Raw genomic sequence first — 12,602 nt, 5'->3', positions numbered from 1 at the left:
GGAGAAGGAGGAGGAGGAGGAAGGGGGGGGAAATATGACCAAAGTATGAAAATGTACTATTGATGTATGCTAATAAAATCATTTAAAATTCACAAACATCCACAAGAGGGAAAGCAGAAATATATGGCCAGAATTAATTGGCTGATCTGAAAACGTTGGATGTAAGAGAAGAGGAAATGGTACACCTCGGCAGTAGACTTCTGTTTTGTTTTGTTTTTTTGGCCAGTCCTGGGGCTTGTACTCAGGGCCTGAGCACTGTCCCTGGCTTCTTATTTTGCTCAAGGATAGCACTCTGCCACTTGAGCCACCGCGCCCCCTCTGGCCATTTTCTGTATATGTGGTGCTGGGGAATCGAACCCAGGGCCTCATGTATATGAGGCAGGCACTCTTGCCACTAGGCCATATCCCCAGCCCTCAGCAGTAGACTTCTACAGAAGGGTGGAAGGGTCCTCAGTGATGGCTGAGAGGGAACCCTAGACAACGGGAGGATGGCTGGCATAAAACCCCCTCTAGAGTCACAGAAAGCAAACACAGACACCTGCTTCCCGGCTCTGTCCCTCTCAGCATCAGCATGAATACAAGCCCTTACAGATACTTAGACATATCTACACTCAGAGTCATTAACTCATAATACTACCTAACGATGTCCAAACTCACAGAGAAAAGGGGGAATCTTAGGATTGGAAATTCCACCTTAGTCCAAATAATCTGTGACCCAGAGAAAAAGGTGAAACACACGACCTGCCCCCCCCATCCACTCACCAACAGTTTCTTCAGACTCCACAGTCAATGATAAAAACTTCTGTGTATTTTCCATCTCCTCACTGCTTTGCAAGACTTCACTGTTTTTTGCAGACTAATGAAAATAAAATTAAAAGTTTCAAAGTGGGAAATGAAGACAACTATTCTTATAGATTTTTTTTTTTTGCCAGTCCTGGGCCTTGGACTCAGGACCTGAGCACTGTCCCTGGCTTCTTTTTGCTCAAGGCTAGCACTCTGCCACTTGAGCCACAGCGCCACTTCTGGCTTTTTTCTGTGTATGTGGTACTGAAGGATCAAATCCTGGGCTTCATGCATGCTAGGCAAGCATTCTCCCACTAAGCAACATTCCCAGCCCCTTCTCATTGATTTTTATCCCAACATAGCTCCCAATTATACACATATAAACAAGGTTTATATTTATATTTCTTTAGAAAAAATTGTTTCCACAAAATTCCGTTAGCAGATTTTCCCAGATAGAGGCAAAGTGTATGATCGTTACTTTGCTTAAAGAATTTTCAGGGCTGGGAGTATGGCCTAGTTGGTAGAGTCCTTGCCTCGTATACATGAAGCCCTGGGTTCAATTCCTCAGCACCACATACATAGAAAAAGCCAGACGTGGTGCTGTGGCTCAAGTGGTAGAGTGCTAACCTTGAGCAAAAAAAAAAAAAAAAAGCCAGGGACAGTGCTCAGGCCCTGAGGTTAAGCCCAGGACTGGTCAAAAAAAAAAAAACAACTTTCAGTTTCTGTGAGGTTTTTTCTAACTCATGAATAACCCAAAGGTAGAGATGCTAGGTTTGGAACTTTTTTATGGTTTCCATTTAAACTCTGTTTTCAAAGTGGGGGCGGGGGGCGGGGGAGGAACCTTCCTTTGAGTTTCATTAAGAAAAAAAAGACTAATTTTTCCTGTTAAACTTTATAGAAATTATTTCTCTAGTTTAAAACACTACATTTTGGTTGCTATTTTCTTCCCATTGTAATGCACTTCATAGATACAAATTCATTCTTATTCACTTTATTCTAAATTCATTTAAATGCCCTGGAAATCTTCCTCTGAAGTCAGCCAATAATTAAGGCTCATTCAAAACAACAATCTGTTATCAGGTTCCTTACCTGAAGAGTAAAATTCAAATATGAGGCAAAGGCTTGGTATCAAGTCAATGCCAGCCCCTCCACACTACAGATAATAGGAGACCCATGGAGAGCAATTTGTCAAGAGAGGAACAAAGGGAGTGTGGCCCCAAACTCAAGCTTTCTGAAAAGACCTTGACCAGTACATGAAACAGTGAAATGCCCCAACTGGTTTGAGACCAGGGTTTGATGGAGTAATGCTGCTAACCAGATGGATAAAAGTCTATGTACTTCTCTCTCTCTGCACTGCAAGCTCATTGAAGAAAAAGCAGCCATGCCTAGTTAGTGAGCATAGCTATCACACGCCTGCTTAAACCAGCATTGAAGGGGACCCCATCTGACAAAGCAAGGCTGAACTAGGCCTGACTATGGGGGTGGTCACATCGGAGAAGCTGGGTCTGAAATGTCTCAGACCAAGTTATCCTTCCAGGTCCCTAAAAACAAGCCCCCTGCACTACCACACACATATGCACACCACCGCCGCCGCCACCGCCGCCACCGTCACCACTGCCACAAAACAAATCAGTAGAAGCAGACAACACTCACACTACCATAGTCCATATTTTTTTCACTTTTTTCCCCCTTTTTGGTTGGTCATGGGGCTTGAACTCTGGGCCTGGGCCCTGTCCCTGAGCTCTTCAGCCAAGACTAGCGCTCTACCACTTTGAGCCACAGTGCCAATTCCAGTTTTCTGGTGACTAATTGGAGCTAAGAGTCTCACAGCCTTTCCTGCCCAGGTTGGCTTTGAACTACGATCCTCAGATCTCAAGTCTCCAGAGTAGCTAGGATTATAGGCGTGAGCCACTGCCACCCAGACCTTCTTTTCACTCTTAAAGGAAGTCATTTCTGTCAGCATATGGTTATAATATTCCTACCTTAAGTTCTTCCCACAGCTTTATTCTCATTTCTACACCTTGCTTCTTGACTTTATTTTCTCTATTTTGTCTTTTTGTCAAAATTTTATCAAGTCTTTTCATCTTATAAATAGCATCTTGAAGTTGAGAATCTGATTCTTTCACTTTGAGATCATATGCAAAATCTGGAAAATAGTTTAAAGTTGGATAAAATCACAAAGTCTTGTTTTACTCTTTGGTTTTCCATTAGGTACATATTTATTTGCTGAGAATAACTACTATATAGTGGTCATGTGACTAGCTTAATGTATTTTATATATCTTTTCATATAAATACATAAGAACTCTATAGAATAGGGCTGGGAATATGGCCTAGTGGTAGAGTGCTTGCCTTGTATACATGAAGCCCTGGGTTCGATTCCTCAGCACCACATATATAGAAAAGGCCAGAAGTGGCGCTGTGGCTCAAGTGGCAGAGTGCTAGCCTTGAGCAAAAAGAAGCCAGGGACAGTGCTCAGGCCCTGAGTCCAAGCCCAGGACTGGCAAAAAAAAAAAAAAAAAAAAAGAATTCTATAGACTAGACATCCATCTCATTTGAACAATTAGGATAACTGAATCCTTTCAAAAGTCTAATAAATTATAGCAAGAGACTTACAAGTTCTCTTAAGATTTTAAACAACAAATTCCTTCCCCTTCATTCTGCAATACTTGTACATAGATGATTAGCAAACAGAAAGCATGGCTGGGAGGTCCAGACTCTGTTCTAAAGCTGCTTCAGACTGAGTAAAAGAAAAGGCATGTGCACATAAGAACTAGCTATGGTGAAAAGCAGGAGAAAAAAATCAGGCATACAGTGTGAAGCCCCGAGTAACACACGCACGCACACACTCACACGTGTGCAAGCTCTCACGCATGTGCACACACTCACACACACACACACGCAAAACCAGCTCAGTTCTCAAAGTATTGCAGTACTTTTCTTCAACACAACCGTCTCACTAAGGTATAGGCGAACTTGTTTTATGCTTACTTCCCACTCTGCCCCACAGGACATCAAGATGATGTGCATTATCTTAAAATTATAAAAAATAATGACGATTTTACTTTGTTGATAAAATTAGTATCCGCTTCCTCAAGGATGAAGCAGAGGTCTCTAAGTGACACGGTTCCTTCTTCCTCCTTCCAGTGTCTGGCTATAAGAATACAATGGCTCCTGGAACAAGGGGACAAACTGTCTTGACTCCTGCTAAGACAGCAGCGGCTCTACTCCTGCCGTCCCAGTGCCAGTGCAGATGCCAGCATGCCGGAGAAAGTGCACCTCGGTGCTGTGGCACAGGGTTTGTCTTACAGAGCCCCTGCGAGGTCTCAGAGACACAACGCCATCCCCAGAGCTTTGCCATCTATGGGGCCAGAGTTAATTTAATACCACAAAGAGGAGCTCTTAATATTTAATGTTATCAGCGCTAATGGGATTGTCCCTTGAGGAGCATTTACGGATAATAGGATATATTTTATCCACAAATTTTAGTAACTGAAATTATCCACAAATCATGCCATAAGATGCAAAAATAGTCCCTACTTGACTAATATATAATGAGTAACCGTTTCTAGGTGATATATTTTGTTATATTTATTTCTAGACATATTTAAGGGTTCTCAATATTCTTATAAGTTTAAAAACAAAAAAGAGCTAGCTGTTCTTTACAGATGTGGGGGCCCACATCTCTAATCCTAGCTACGTGAGAAGCTGATATCAGGAGAATCGTGATATCATGATCATCACTGGGGCAAAAACATTCCCAAGAACCCTTCTCCACCAATGCCTGCCGCCGCCATCCCAGCTGAGACCCAGCGCACTGGGATGCCAGGCCAGCCTGAGCAGAGGAGTGCGGGAGACTCCGTCCTTCCAGCTAATGGGAAGCCTCAAGTAGGCAGATCACAACCCAGGCACACGCCTGAACAGAACAAAGTATCCAGCCCAGGAAAGGGCTGCAGGTGCACAGCAGTAGAGCGCCTGTCTATGCCTAAGTTCAAGCCCCAGTAACATCCAAAAAAAAAAGAAAAGGGTGATTTTCTCACAAAAACGATAGCTATTGACGGTGTATGATTTCTACCGAGCTAGCACAGGCAATTTTGCCGCTGTGAGTGTGGCATCCGTGCCTCCCCCGTTACCCGCCTCGGGGCGTCCTACCTGAACCCGCAGGAGGGGTCTGATGCTGAGCCACGCCCCCCTCTCCGCTGGGCCCTGCCCCGGCCACTCTCACGTTCTCAGAGCGGTCAGCCCATTTGTCGGCAGTGCTGGGTCTTCCTCCTTCCCAAGTGCTGTTTCCTGAGTGGTTATCTTTACCAGGACTTGGCTTGCTTGCAGTATCAATCTAAAAATGTTTTTTTTTTTAAATAGATTACAAAAAACAATCTACGTTCTCCTGGCTGGACTAGGGGACAATGAAAAAACAATGTGTTTTCTTCAAGCTTTACACTTGGGAATATTTTAACACTAGTGGAAGCACATGGCGACATACGTACGGATACGTGCGGGCGTCGACGTCTCTAACGTCGATTAAATGTGAGGTCGGGGGACTCCAGGTGAGTGCCATTCTCCCGGCCTCGGCCTCTCGCCCCGATGGAGAGGGGGCGGCCGCAGGGCCCACGTCGGGGAGGCGAAGGGCGGGGAAGAGGCTAGTCTGCATGGAGGTGCCGCCCCAGCGACGGTCTTCCCGTCAAGGCTGTGTGCTTTCCGTGCACGAGGCCGCCCATGTATCCAGGGAAACGCCGGGGGCCAAGGGAGTGTAGAAGTGAGGCACGCGTGCGTGCGTGCGTGAAATTCAAACCCATCGGCCAGGCTCACAAAAGGAGGCAGCCAATCAAAAGTGGCCTAACCCAAGGCACAAGACCTGCCAACCCCGCCTTGGCCCACTCTACTCGCTAGCTGCCCGCCATTTTCCCTTCTTAATGGAGGCCTAATGAGTCTTTGCCTTGCTTATTCTCCCGTGCCAATAAATTCTTTCACCAACTCATGGCTTCAAGCCTCCATGACATTTTAGTTGCTCTGCTGCTTTTCACTGTTGTTCTACTTCAGTTTGCTTTCCTTTTACAGTGTAGCAAAGTTCATTTTGAAAAGACTAGTTGAGCACAGGTGTGCTTTCCCGAGGGAGGACAAGAAAAGATGTCCAAGATAGGCCAGGAGGAAAGAGGGATCACCGGGCCCGGAGGGCTGGGCGTGCCGGTGAGCATCAGGGGAGAAGCTAACACAGCCCAAGGGGGGAGTGAGACTTCAGACAGAGACAGCCACTTCCTCCCTGTAAGGGATCGTCTGCGTCAGCTCTTCTGCTCTCGAGCATTGGAAGGTTTTAGGTTCCCCGTGAAACCCAGATGTTCAATGCTCTACCACTGCATCTTGCAGTTCCCTGAAGATCTGCAGGCCTGGGGAGCACTGGAGCTGGGATTTCCACTGCTAGGAAGTGGACCGGCATCTCTGCTGGACACAGGACATTAACCCAGCAGAACTGAGCGGAGTTGATGGTTCAGTCATCATAGCCAATATGTACTGAGGGGCTGTGATCAGCCATGTCCGATACTACTCCGATCTACTCACAATGACCCAATGGTGTAGGCACTGGCACTCCATTTAACAAAGGAGAATGCAGATGCGGTAGGAAGTGAAACTAGTGATGACCCAGCTCATCAATGAGAGAATCAAGAAGCATGAACAGATGGATTCAGGAAAGAAAAAAAACTGGAACAATCCATAAATTAAAAATACATCATTAAAATTTTAAAGCAAATAGACTGATTAAAAAGACAGACTTGGCCTGATGCTTGTGGCTAACATCTCTAATCCTTGGTACTCAGGAGGCTGAGATCTAAGGATTACAGTTCAAAGCCAGCCCAAGCAAAAAAGTGTACAAGGCTCTTCTCTCCAATTAACTGCCAAAAAGATGGAAATGGAGATGTGGTTCAAAGTGGTGGAGCACTATCCTTGAGCACAAAAACTTAAGGACAGTACCCAGGCCCCGATTGTGCTAGTCCTGGGGCTTGAACTCAGAACCTGGATGCTATCTTTGAGCTCAAGGGTAGTGCTCTACCACTTAAGCTACAGCTCCAATTCAGGCTTTTTCATGGTTAATTGGAAATAAGAGTCTCCATAAGACGGACTCTCTTGCTCTCTTGCCTGGGCTGGCATTGAACCTTGATGCTCAACCCTTGAGTAGCTAGGATTACAGGCCTGAGCCACTGATGCCCAGCAAGACTTGATACAGTTTTAAGAAAGAATTCAGAACCTGAAAATCTGTGTTAAAAAGGGACTCATTATGAGGCACAGAAAGGTAAATGGCTAGAAAATATTTAAAAAGAAAAGCAATGGGGCTGGGAATATGGCCTAGTGGTAGAGTGCTTGCCTTTTATACATGAAGCCCTGGGTTCGATTCCTCATCACGACGTATATAGAAAAGGCCAGAGGTGGCGCTGTGGCTCAAGTGGCAGAGTGCTAGCCTTGAGCAAAAAGAAGCCAGGGACAGTGCTCAGGCCCTGAGTCCAAGCCCCAGGACTGGCAAAAAAAAAAAAAAAAAGAAAAAAGAAAAGAAAAAAGGAAAGCAATGCGCCATCTAAGGAGAAGAGTTAGCATGTAAACGGAGATCTTGGCTTCATCAGTCGCTGAGCTGGAGACAAGCAGAAGTTTCTAAGCAGCACTTGCCTTGAAGGAGCCTGGTTCGGGGGACAGCACCTCTAAGGAAGCACTGGGACATCTGCTCCCAAGATGTGCTCTTGAATTTGAGGCTGGTCTCGAAATTCCATCTAAGTTTCCCTTTATGATATCCATGGATACCCTAAAGCAGAGTAGAAACGGAATTTTAGAGCGAGCGTCCTGGATACCTAAATGTTCTAAATGCTCGTGTCGCTCATTTCTGTGTAGGCCGGCAGAGCAAACTCGGAAGCCCGGCACACCTCCCATACACGAACTCTTTCTTATTCTCTCCTCACCTTTTTTATTTTTACAGTGTTTTATATTTCACCATTCTGTTTTCATCCTTGGTGGGCAGGAGGCTTGCAAAAGTCCCTGGGACAAGTCAGCTGCCTCTCAAAGCTCCCGCCCTGTCCCCGCCCCCCGCCCGCTCATTGGCCCTGCCCGCTCCCCTGGCCCCGCCCCCGCTCGCCCTGACTCCGCCCCCTCCGGCCCGCCCGCTCATTGGCCCTGCCCGCTTCCCTGGCCCCGCCCCCGCTCGCCCTGACTCCGCCCCCTCCGGCCCGCCCGCTCATTGGCCCTGCCCGCTCTCCCTGGCCCCGCCCCCCGGGGGCCGGCCTCGCGGCTCCCCACCTCCGCAGGCCCGCTGCCGTCCCTCACCGGCCCGGCGGGAGCTCCGGGAGCCCGTCTTGAGGGCACTGGCCGGGCGGGAGCGTGTCACCGACACTCGCGGCGTCATCCGCTTCCCCTCAGGAAAAGAGCGCTCTTTCCCGCCGACACGGACTTCCTTTCCGCGAGGGAGAGACGCGGCCGCCCCTCGGCCCTCCGGCCGCCAGCCGCGCTGTTGCCCGGCAACGCCAAGCACGCTCGCTCGGAGTCTCGCGATAGGGGAAACGGGCAGCACCCCGGGAGGCCGCGGCCGGCAGCTGCTCGGCCCGGGCTGGGGCGTCGGGTCCGCCGCCGCCCGCCTTGGCTGCGGACGCCCGGGAGAAGGATGCACTTCGGCCGGGCTCACCACGAGGGCCCCGAACGCTCGCGAGGGCTCTGCTGGGCGCGGAAACCCTGCTTTTATACACGCACGCACGCACGCACGCACGCACGCACACGCATGCTCACTGCTGCTCGGCCCTGCGCGCCCCGCCGGCCGCCTGTCTCCTAGGAGGCAGGTGAGAGTAAAATTCCAGCACCACGCAAACTGCGTGCGTGTGTGCGCGTGTCGGTGTGCGCACGTGTGTGTGTGAAGGGACCCAAACGCAGGACTTTGTGCATAGGAGGCCTGTGTTAAACCCTTTAAGTCGTATCTCCAGATGTTTTTGTTCTGGGTCATTCTGAGACAGGCTCTCTCCTGCTTCTCTAATCAGGGCCACAATATTCCTGTATTTACATTTTCCCCTTAGCTGGGATGACAGGCACCCACCCCCCCCACATCCCCCCCACACAGCATTTTTTGTTGAGATGGACTTTTGTCCTGGCTAGGCTAGGAGCCCCAGAGGATGGGGCATTCAACCGTGCCCACCCATTAGTTCAGATCTCAAGAACTTTGTGCCCTAGCTAGCCTTGAACTGTGGCCCTCCCACCTTCAGCCTCTCAAGCGGCCACGATCAGAGGCCTGTCTTCACTCTGCAGCCTTCCCCAACCTAAGCCCTCCTCACTTATATTTTACATAAAGCGCATCTCATCCTATATTGTTTTGTTTTTATGTTTTTATTTCCCTCCTGACGATGCCATTTTGCAAACCACAAGAGAGGCTGTGCAAACCTGGAGAGCAAAGTTAGGTTTTGTTGTCGTTGCTGTTGCTTTTATGTTGGTTGGTTGTGGGGCTTGAACTCAGGGCTTAGGTGCTGTCTCTGAGCTCTTTTGCTCAAGGCTAGTGAGAGCAAACTTGTAACAAATGGTAGTCATTCTGTATTTGTTGTTAGTGTTCGGAAATACTTAGAACAGTTAACATGGAACTAGAAGGCTAAAGGATAGAAAACTCTATTTCCCAATGGTGTGTTTTCTGTAGTTCTGTGGTCTGCATTCTCTAAAGTGTGACGCCTTTCAAAGTCATTCATAAAGAAGAAATTCTAGTGTCGAGACGTTTGAGGCTAAAATCTCCCTGGTTGGATTCCAGGTTGGTGCCACATGGCAGCATTACTTGTTGAGCGAGCTGTTGTTTTTGTTTGCCGTCTCTCCTGACACCCTTCTTCCTGAGCAGAGCACGCTTTGAGAAGCTGAGGAGGAGCCCACATTGCACGCCAGCTGGGCAGCCTGTGTCCCTCAATTTCCTCTTGCTGACGGCAAAATCACCAATGGCCGTGTTAGGAGAGGTTGGAATCTCAGTACAAGCTAGTTCCCTAGTGCCCTTGAAAAAATCCTTGATGCTAGGATTCCTGAATATAAATTTAAATGGCCACCTCAAGGGAAACAGTAAAATGATGTATCTAAAGCACATGCTAAGTACCCAAGAAATGTCACTTTGAATAAAGCTATGTGCAACTGACTCCTGGATTCAAGTGAAGACATTGTGTCCACTAGATGGCACTGGCTGACTTCTGTTAAAGGGAAAACTGCCGCCACTCGGTCCCCTTGGATTTTCCTTGTGATTTGTGAAACTTCTTATCCTGGATGTTTGAACTGTGGTTCCTGCATCCTTAACCAGTCATAGAATATGTAGTGAGATCTTTTTTAAAAATAAAACAAAACTGGATTTCCCCCACCCCTTTTTCGACAGTGGTACTGACATTTGAACACAGGGCCTCACACTTGCCAAGCAGGAACTCTACCACTTGAGCTGTGCCCTAGTCCTTTTTGCTTTAGTTACTTTGCAGGTAGGACGTTACATTTTTGTCTAGGACTGGCCTCGGTGGAGGACCAAGATCCTTCTACTTCTGCCTCCTACACAGCAGAGATTACAGGCATTTACACCACATCCAGTTCAGAAGTGTATTTTTAAAAATATCCGAGTAGACGTTATAAATAATATCAAAAAACCACTTGGGCTTTGGGGAAATAGTTCTCACACATATTTACACAAAACCAGAAGATGTGAAAAGAACAACACATTTTATTCCATTTCCTCTTTTATAAAGACTGGTCCGTGTGCTTCCACTGGGCTCTGAGTTTGTTGTTATAAGGCATGGGGTCATGGGAAGTGTAACTTAGCCCTCTTCCCTCTTGACTCAGTGGGCTCAGGGTCCAGACCACAGATAGGCCTTGTAACGGATACCTCGGTGATTCCTGTGCTGTTGGTGGAGAAGCTGACCTGGAACCCACTGACTCCAGCTGGTGTGATCTCCCAGCTGCCCCGCGGAACCCTTGGGGAAGTGTGCCATGACACTAAGGTCTCTATGCAGCAACAGTCACAGAAGAGTGAAAAAAACAAAACACCTCTGCATTTAACACCAAGGAAAGGAAGTTAAATCAACTCACACGGCAAATTAGATATGCATTCAAACCAATGTGAAGAGTGTCAAGCAGCCACATACAAAAATGGTTCTCCTCGGAGATAAAGAAACTCCAAGCCAATGAGTACAGATAGTTATGAGTTCTGGGTCACCCTGTGCCACCAGACAGTGCCACCACCTTCTGATATCTCTGAAAGATCTCTTCCCTTCGGTGAAATTCAAAGTAATGCCTCTAAACTGTGTATTTGTTAGTGTGGGGACTCATCATTTTAATGACTTTTGACATCTGTTTTAATATCTTACCGAATCATCAATGTCCTTATTTAACGAAAGTGTGCTATTTCCCCTTCATTTTGTCATAGTAAACTGGAATTCATCTTCTAATATCATTGGACAATCCACGTCTTCTAACCCTGCAGGCCACCCGTCGTGAAGTGTGCACGGTATGCCTGTGCTGTGTCTGCCACGCCCTGCCTGCCCCGGGAGCAGCCTCGGCCTCCCTCAATCTTGGGTTCTTCCCCTAGTACCACGAGGGTACAGTGGGTAACAGTCTCTACGTCCAGCTCTGTGAGTCTCATCCACAGCCCGCTGGCGGGTCCCAGCCGGAACGGAAACGACATTCATACCAGGGCAAAAGGCATCCGCTCAAAGGGCAGAGCTGCAAGAACTGCCTGCTTCGGCCATCTGGACCGTGGTGACAGCCATGAGTCTTGTCCTGCAATCTTCCCAGAAAAGAACCAAGCAAAGCAAAGCCACAAGGGACAGCTACTATATTAATAGCACAACACAATGGAATGCACTGAGACCTTGCTTGTGTCTTATGAGACTTCCACCGGAATTCCTTATTTATTTACTTTTTTTATTTAGTGGGCCATGGGGCTTGAACTCTCGGCCTGGGAACTATCCTGAGCTCTTTTGCTTAAGGCTAGTGCTCTACCACTTTGAGCCACAGCCCCACTTCTGGTTTTCTGGTGATTAATTGTAGATAAGAGTCTCATAGATTTTCCTGCCCAGGCTGGCTCTGAACTACCATTCTCAGATTACAGCCTTCTGAGTATCTAGGATTATAGGCATGAACCACCAGTGCCTGACCTAATTTTGTGTGTGTATGCACACTCATGCACACATATGTTGATACATGGACCTGAATTCAGAGCCTGGATGCTGACCGTTACCTTTTTTGCTCAAGGCGGGTGCTTTAAAACTCAAGCACGGTTCTACTTCCAGATTTGGGCTGGTTAATGGAAGATGAGTCTCTCAGATTTATCTGTCTGGGCTGCCGCAATCCTCACATCTCAGCCTCATAAGTAACTAGGATTATGGACACAAGCCACCAGCACAGAACTAGCAATGCCTCAATTAAACAGGGAAGTCTGGAAAAGAGGACATGTGGCTGAAGATGGTCCCAGGAGTCAGGGCTCTCTGCAGAGCCAACTCTTTCCCGAACATGAGCTTCTGAGGTTTATTCTAAGGCAAATGCCGTTCCCACTAACAAGAAGTCAAGAGGCAGAAGAACGTTTGGAAAACTACACTGAAACAGCACTGTCAAGCATTAAGGACTTTAACCTAGTCCCCTCACACAGTTTTATAATATTTTCCAAGTAGGGATTCTAAAAAATAATCCTGATAATGAAAGATGAAAATAAACAACAGGAGTGCGGGAGGTGCTAAGAAGCAGTGATGGAGCCGTAATGCTTCTGCAAGGCCACCTCTGCTTTGCTTCCGGACTCCCGGCTCCTGACGCAGCCACCTGTACCTCTCCATCCACAGAGCGGGGGGCGGACCGCTCCCT

At 47.7% G+C, this 12,602-nt stretch overlaps 1 protein-coding gene across 1 annotated transcript in view; it reads right to left on the bottom strand.

Moving 5' to 3' along the window:
* Positions 1 to 8,256, bottom strand: part of Fsip1 (fibrous sheath interacting protein 1) — a 79,942-nt gene extending 71,686 nt beyond the window's left edge. The window contains exons 1-5 of the mRNA XM_048332601.1: positions 8,085 to 8,256; positions 7,437 to 7,569; positions 4,935 to 5,118; positions 2,766 to 2,929; positions 763 to 856 (exon numbers count right to left, since the gene is read on the bottom strand). Coding sequence (XP_048188558.1) covers positions 763 to 856; positions 2,766 to 2,929; positions 4,935 to 5,118; positions 7,437 to 7,562 — 568 coding nt within the window. The 5' untranslated portion in view covers positions 7,563 to 7,569; positions 8,085 to 8,256. The remainder of the gene's footprint in view (positions 1 to 762; positions 857 to 2,765; positions 2,930 to 4,934; positions 5,119 to 7,436; positions 7,570 to 8,084) is intronic.
* Positions 8,257 to 12,602: the final 4,346 nt, after the last annotated feature.

Source organism: Perognathus longimembris, chromosome 23 (genome assembly GCF_023159225.1).
Source record: "Perognathus longimembris pacificus isolate PPM17 chromosome 23, ASM2315922v1, whole genome shotgun sequence".
Lineage (NCBI taxonomy): Eukaryota > Metazoa > Chordata > Mammalia > Rodentia > Heteromyidae > Perognathus > Perognathus longimembris.
The sequence above is the reverse complement of the archived record's forward strand: the minus strand, read 5'-3'. Positions and strand labels throughout refer to the sequence as shown.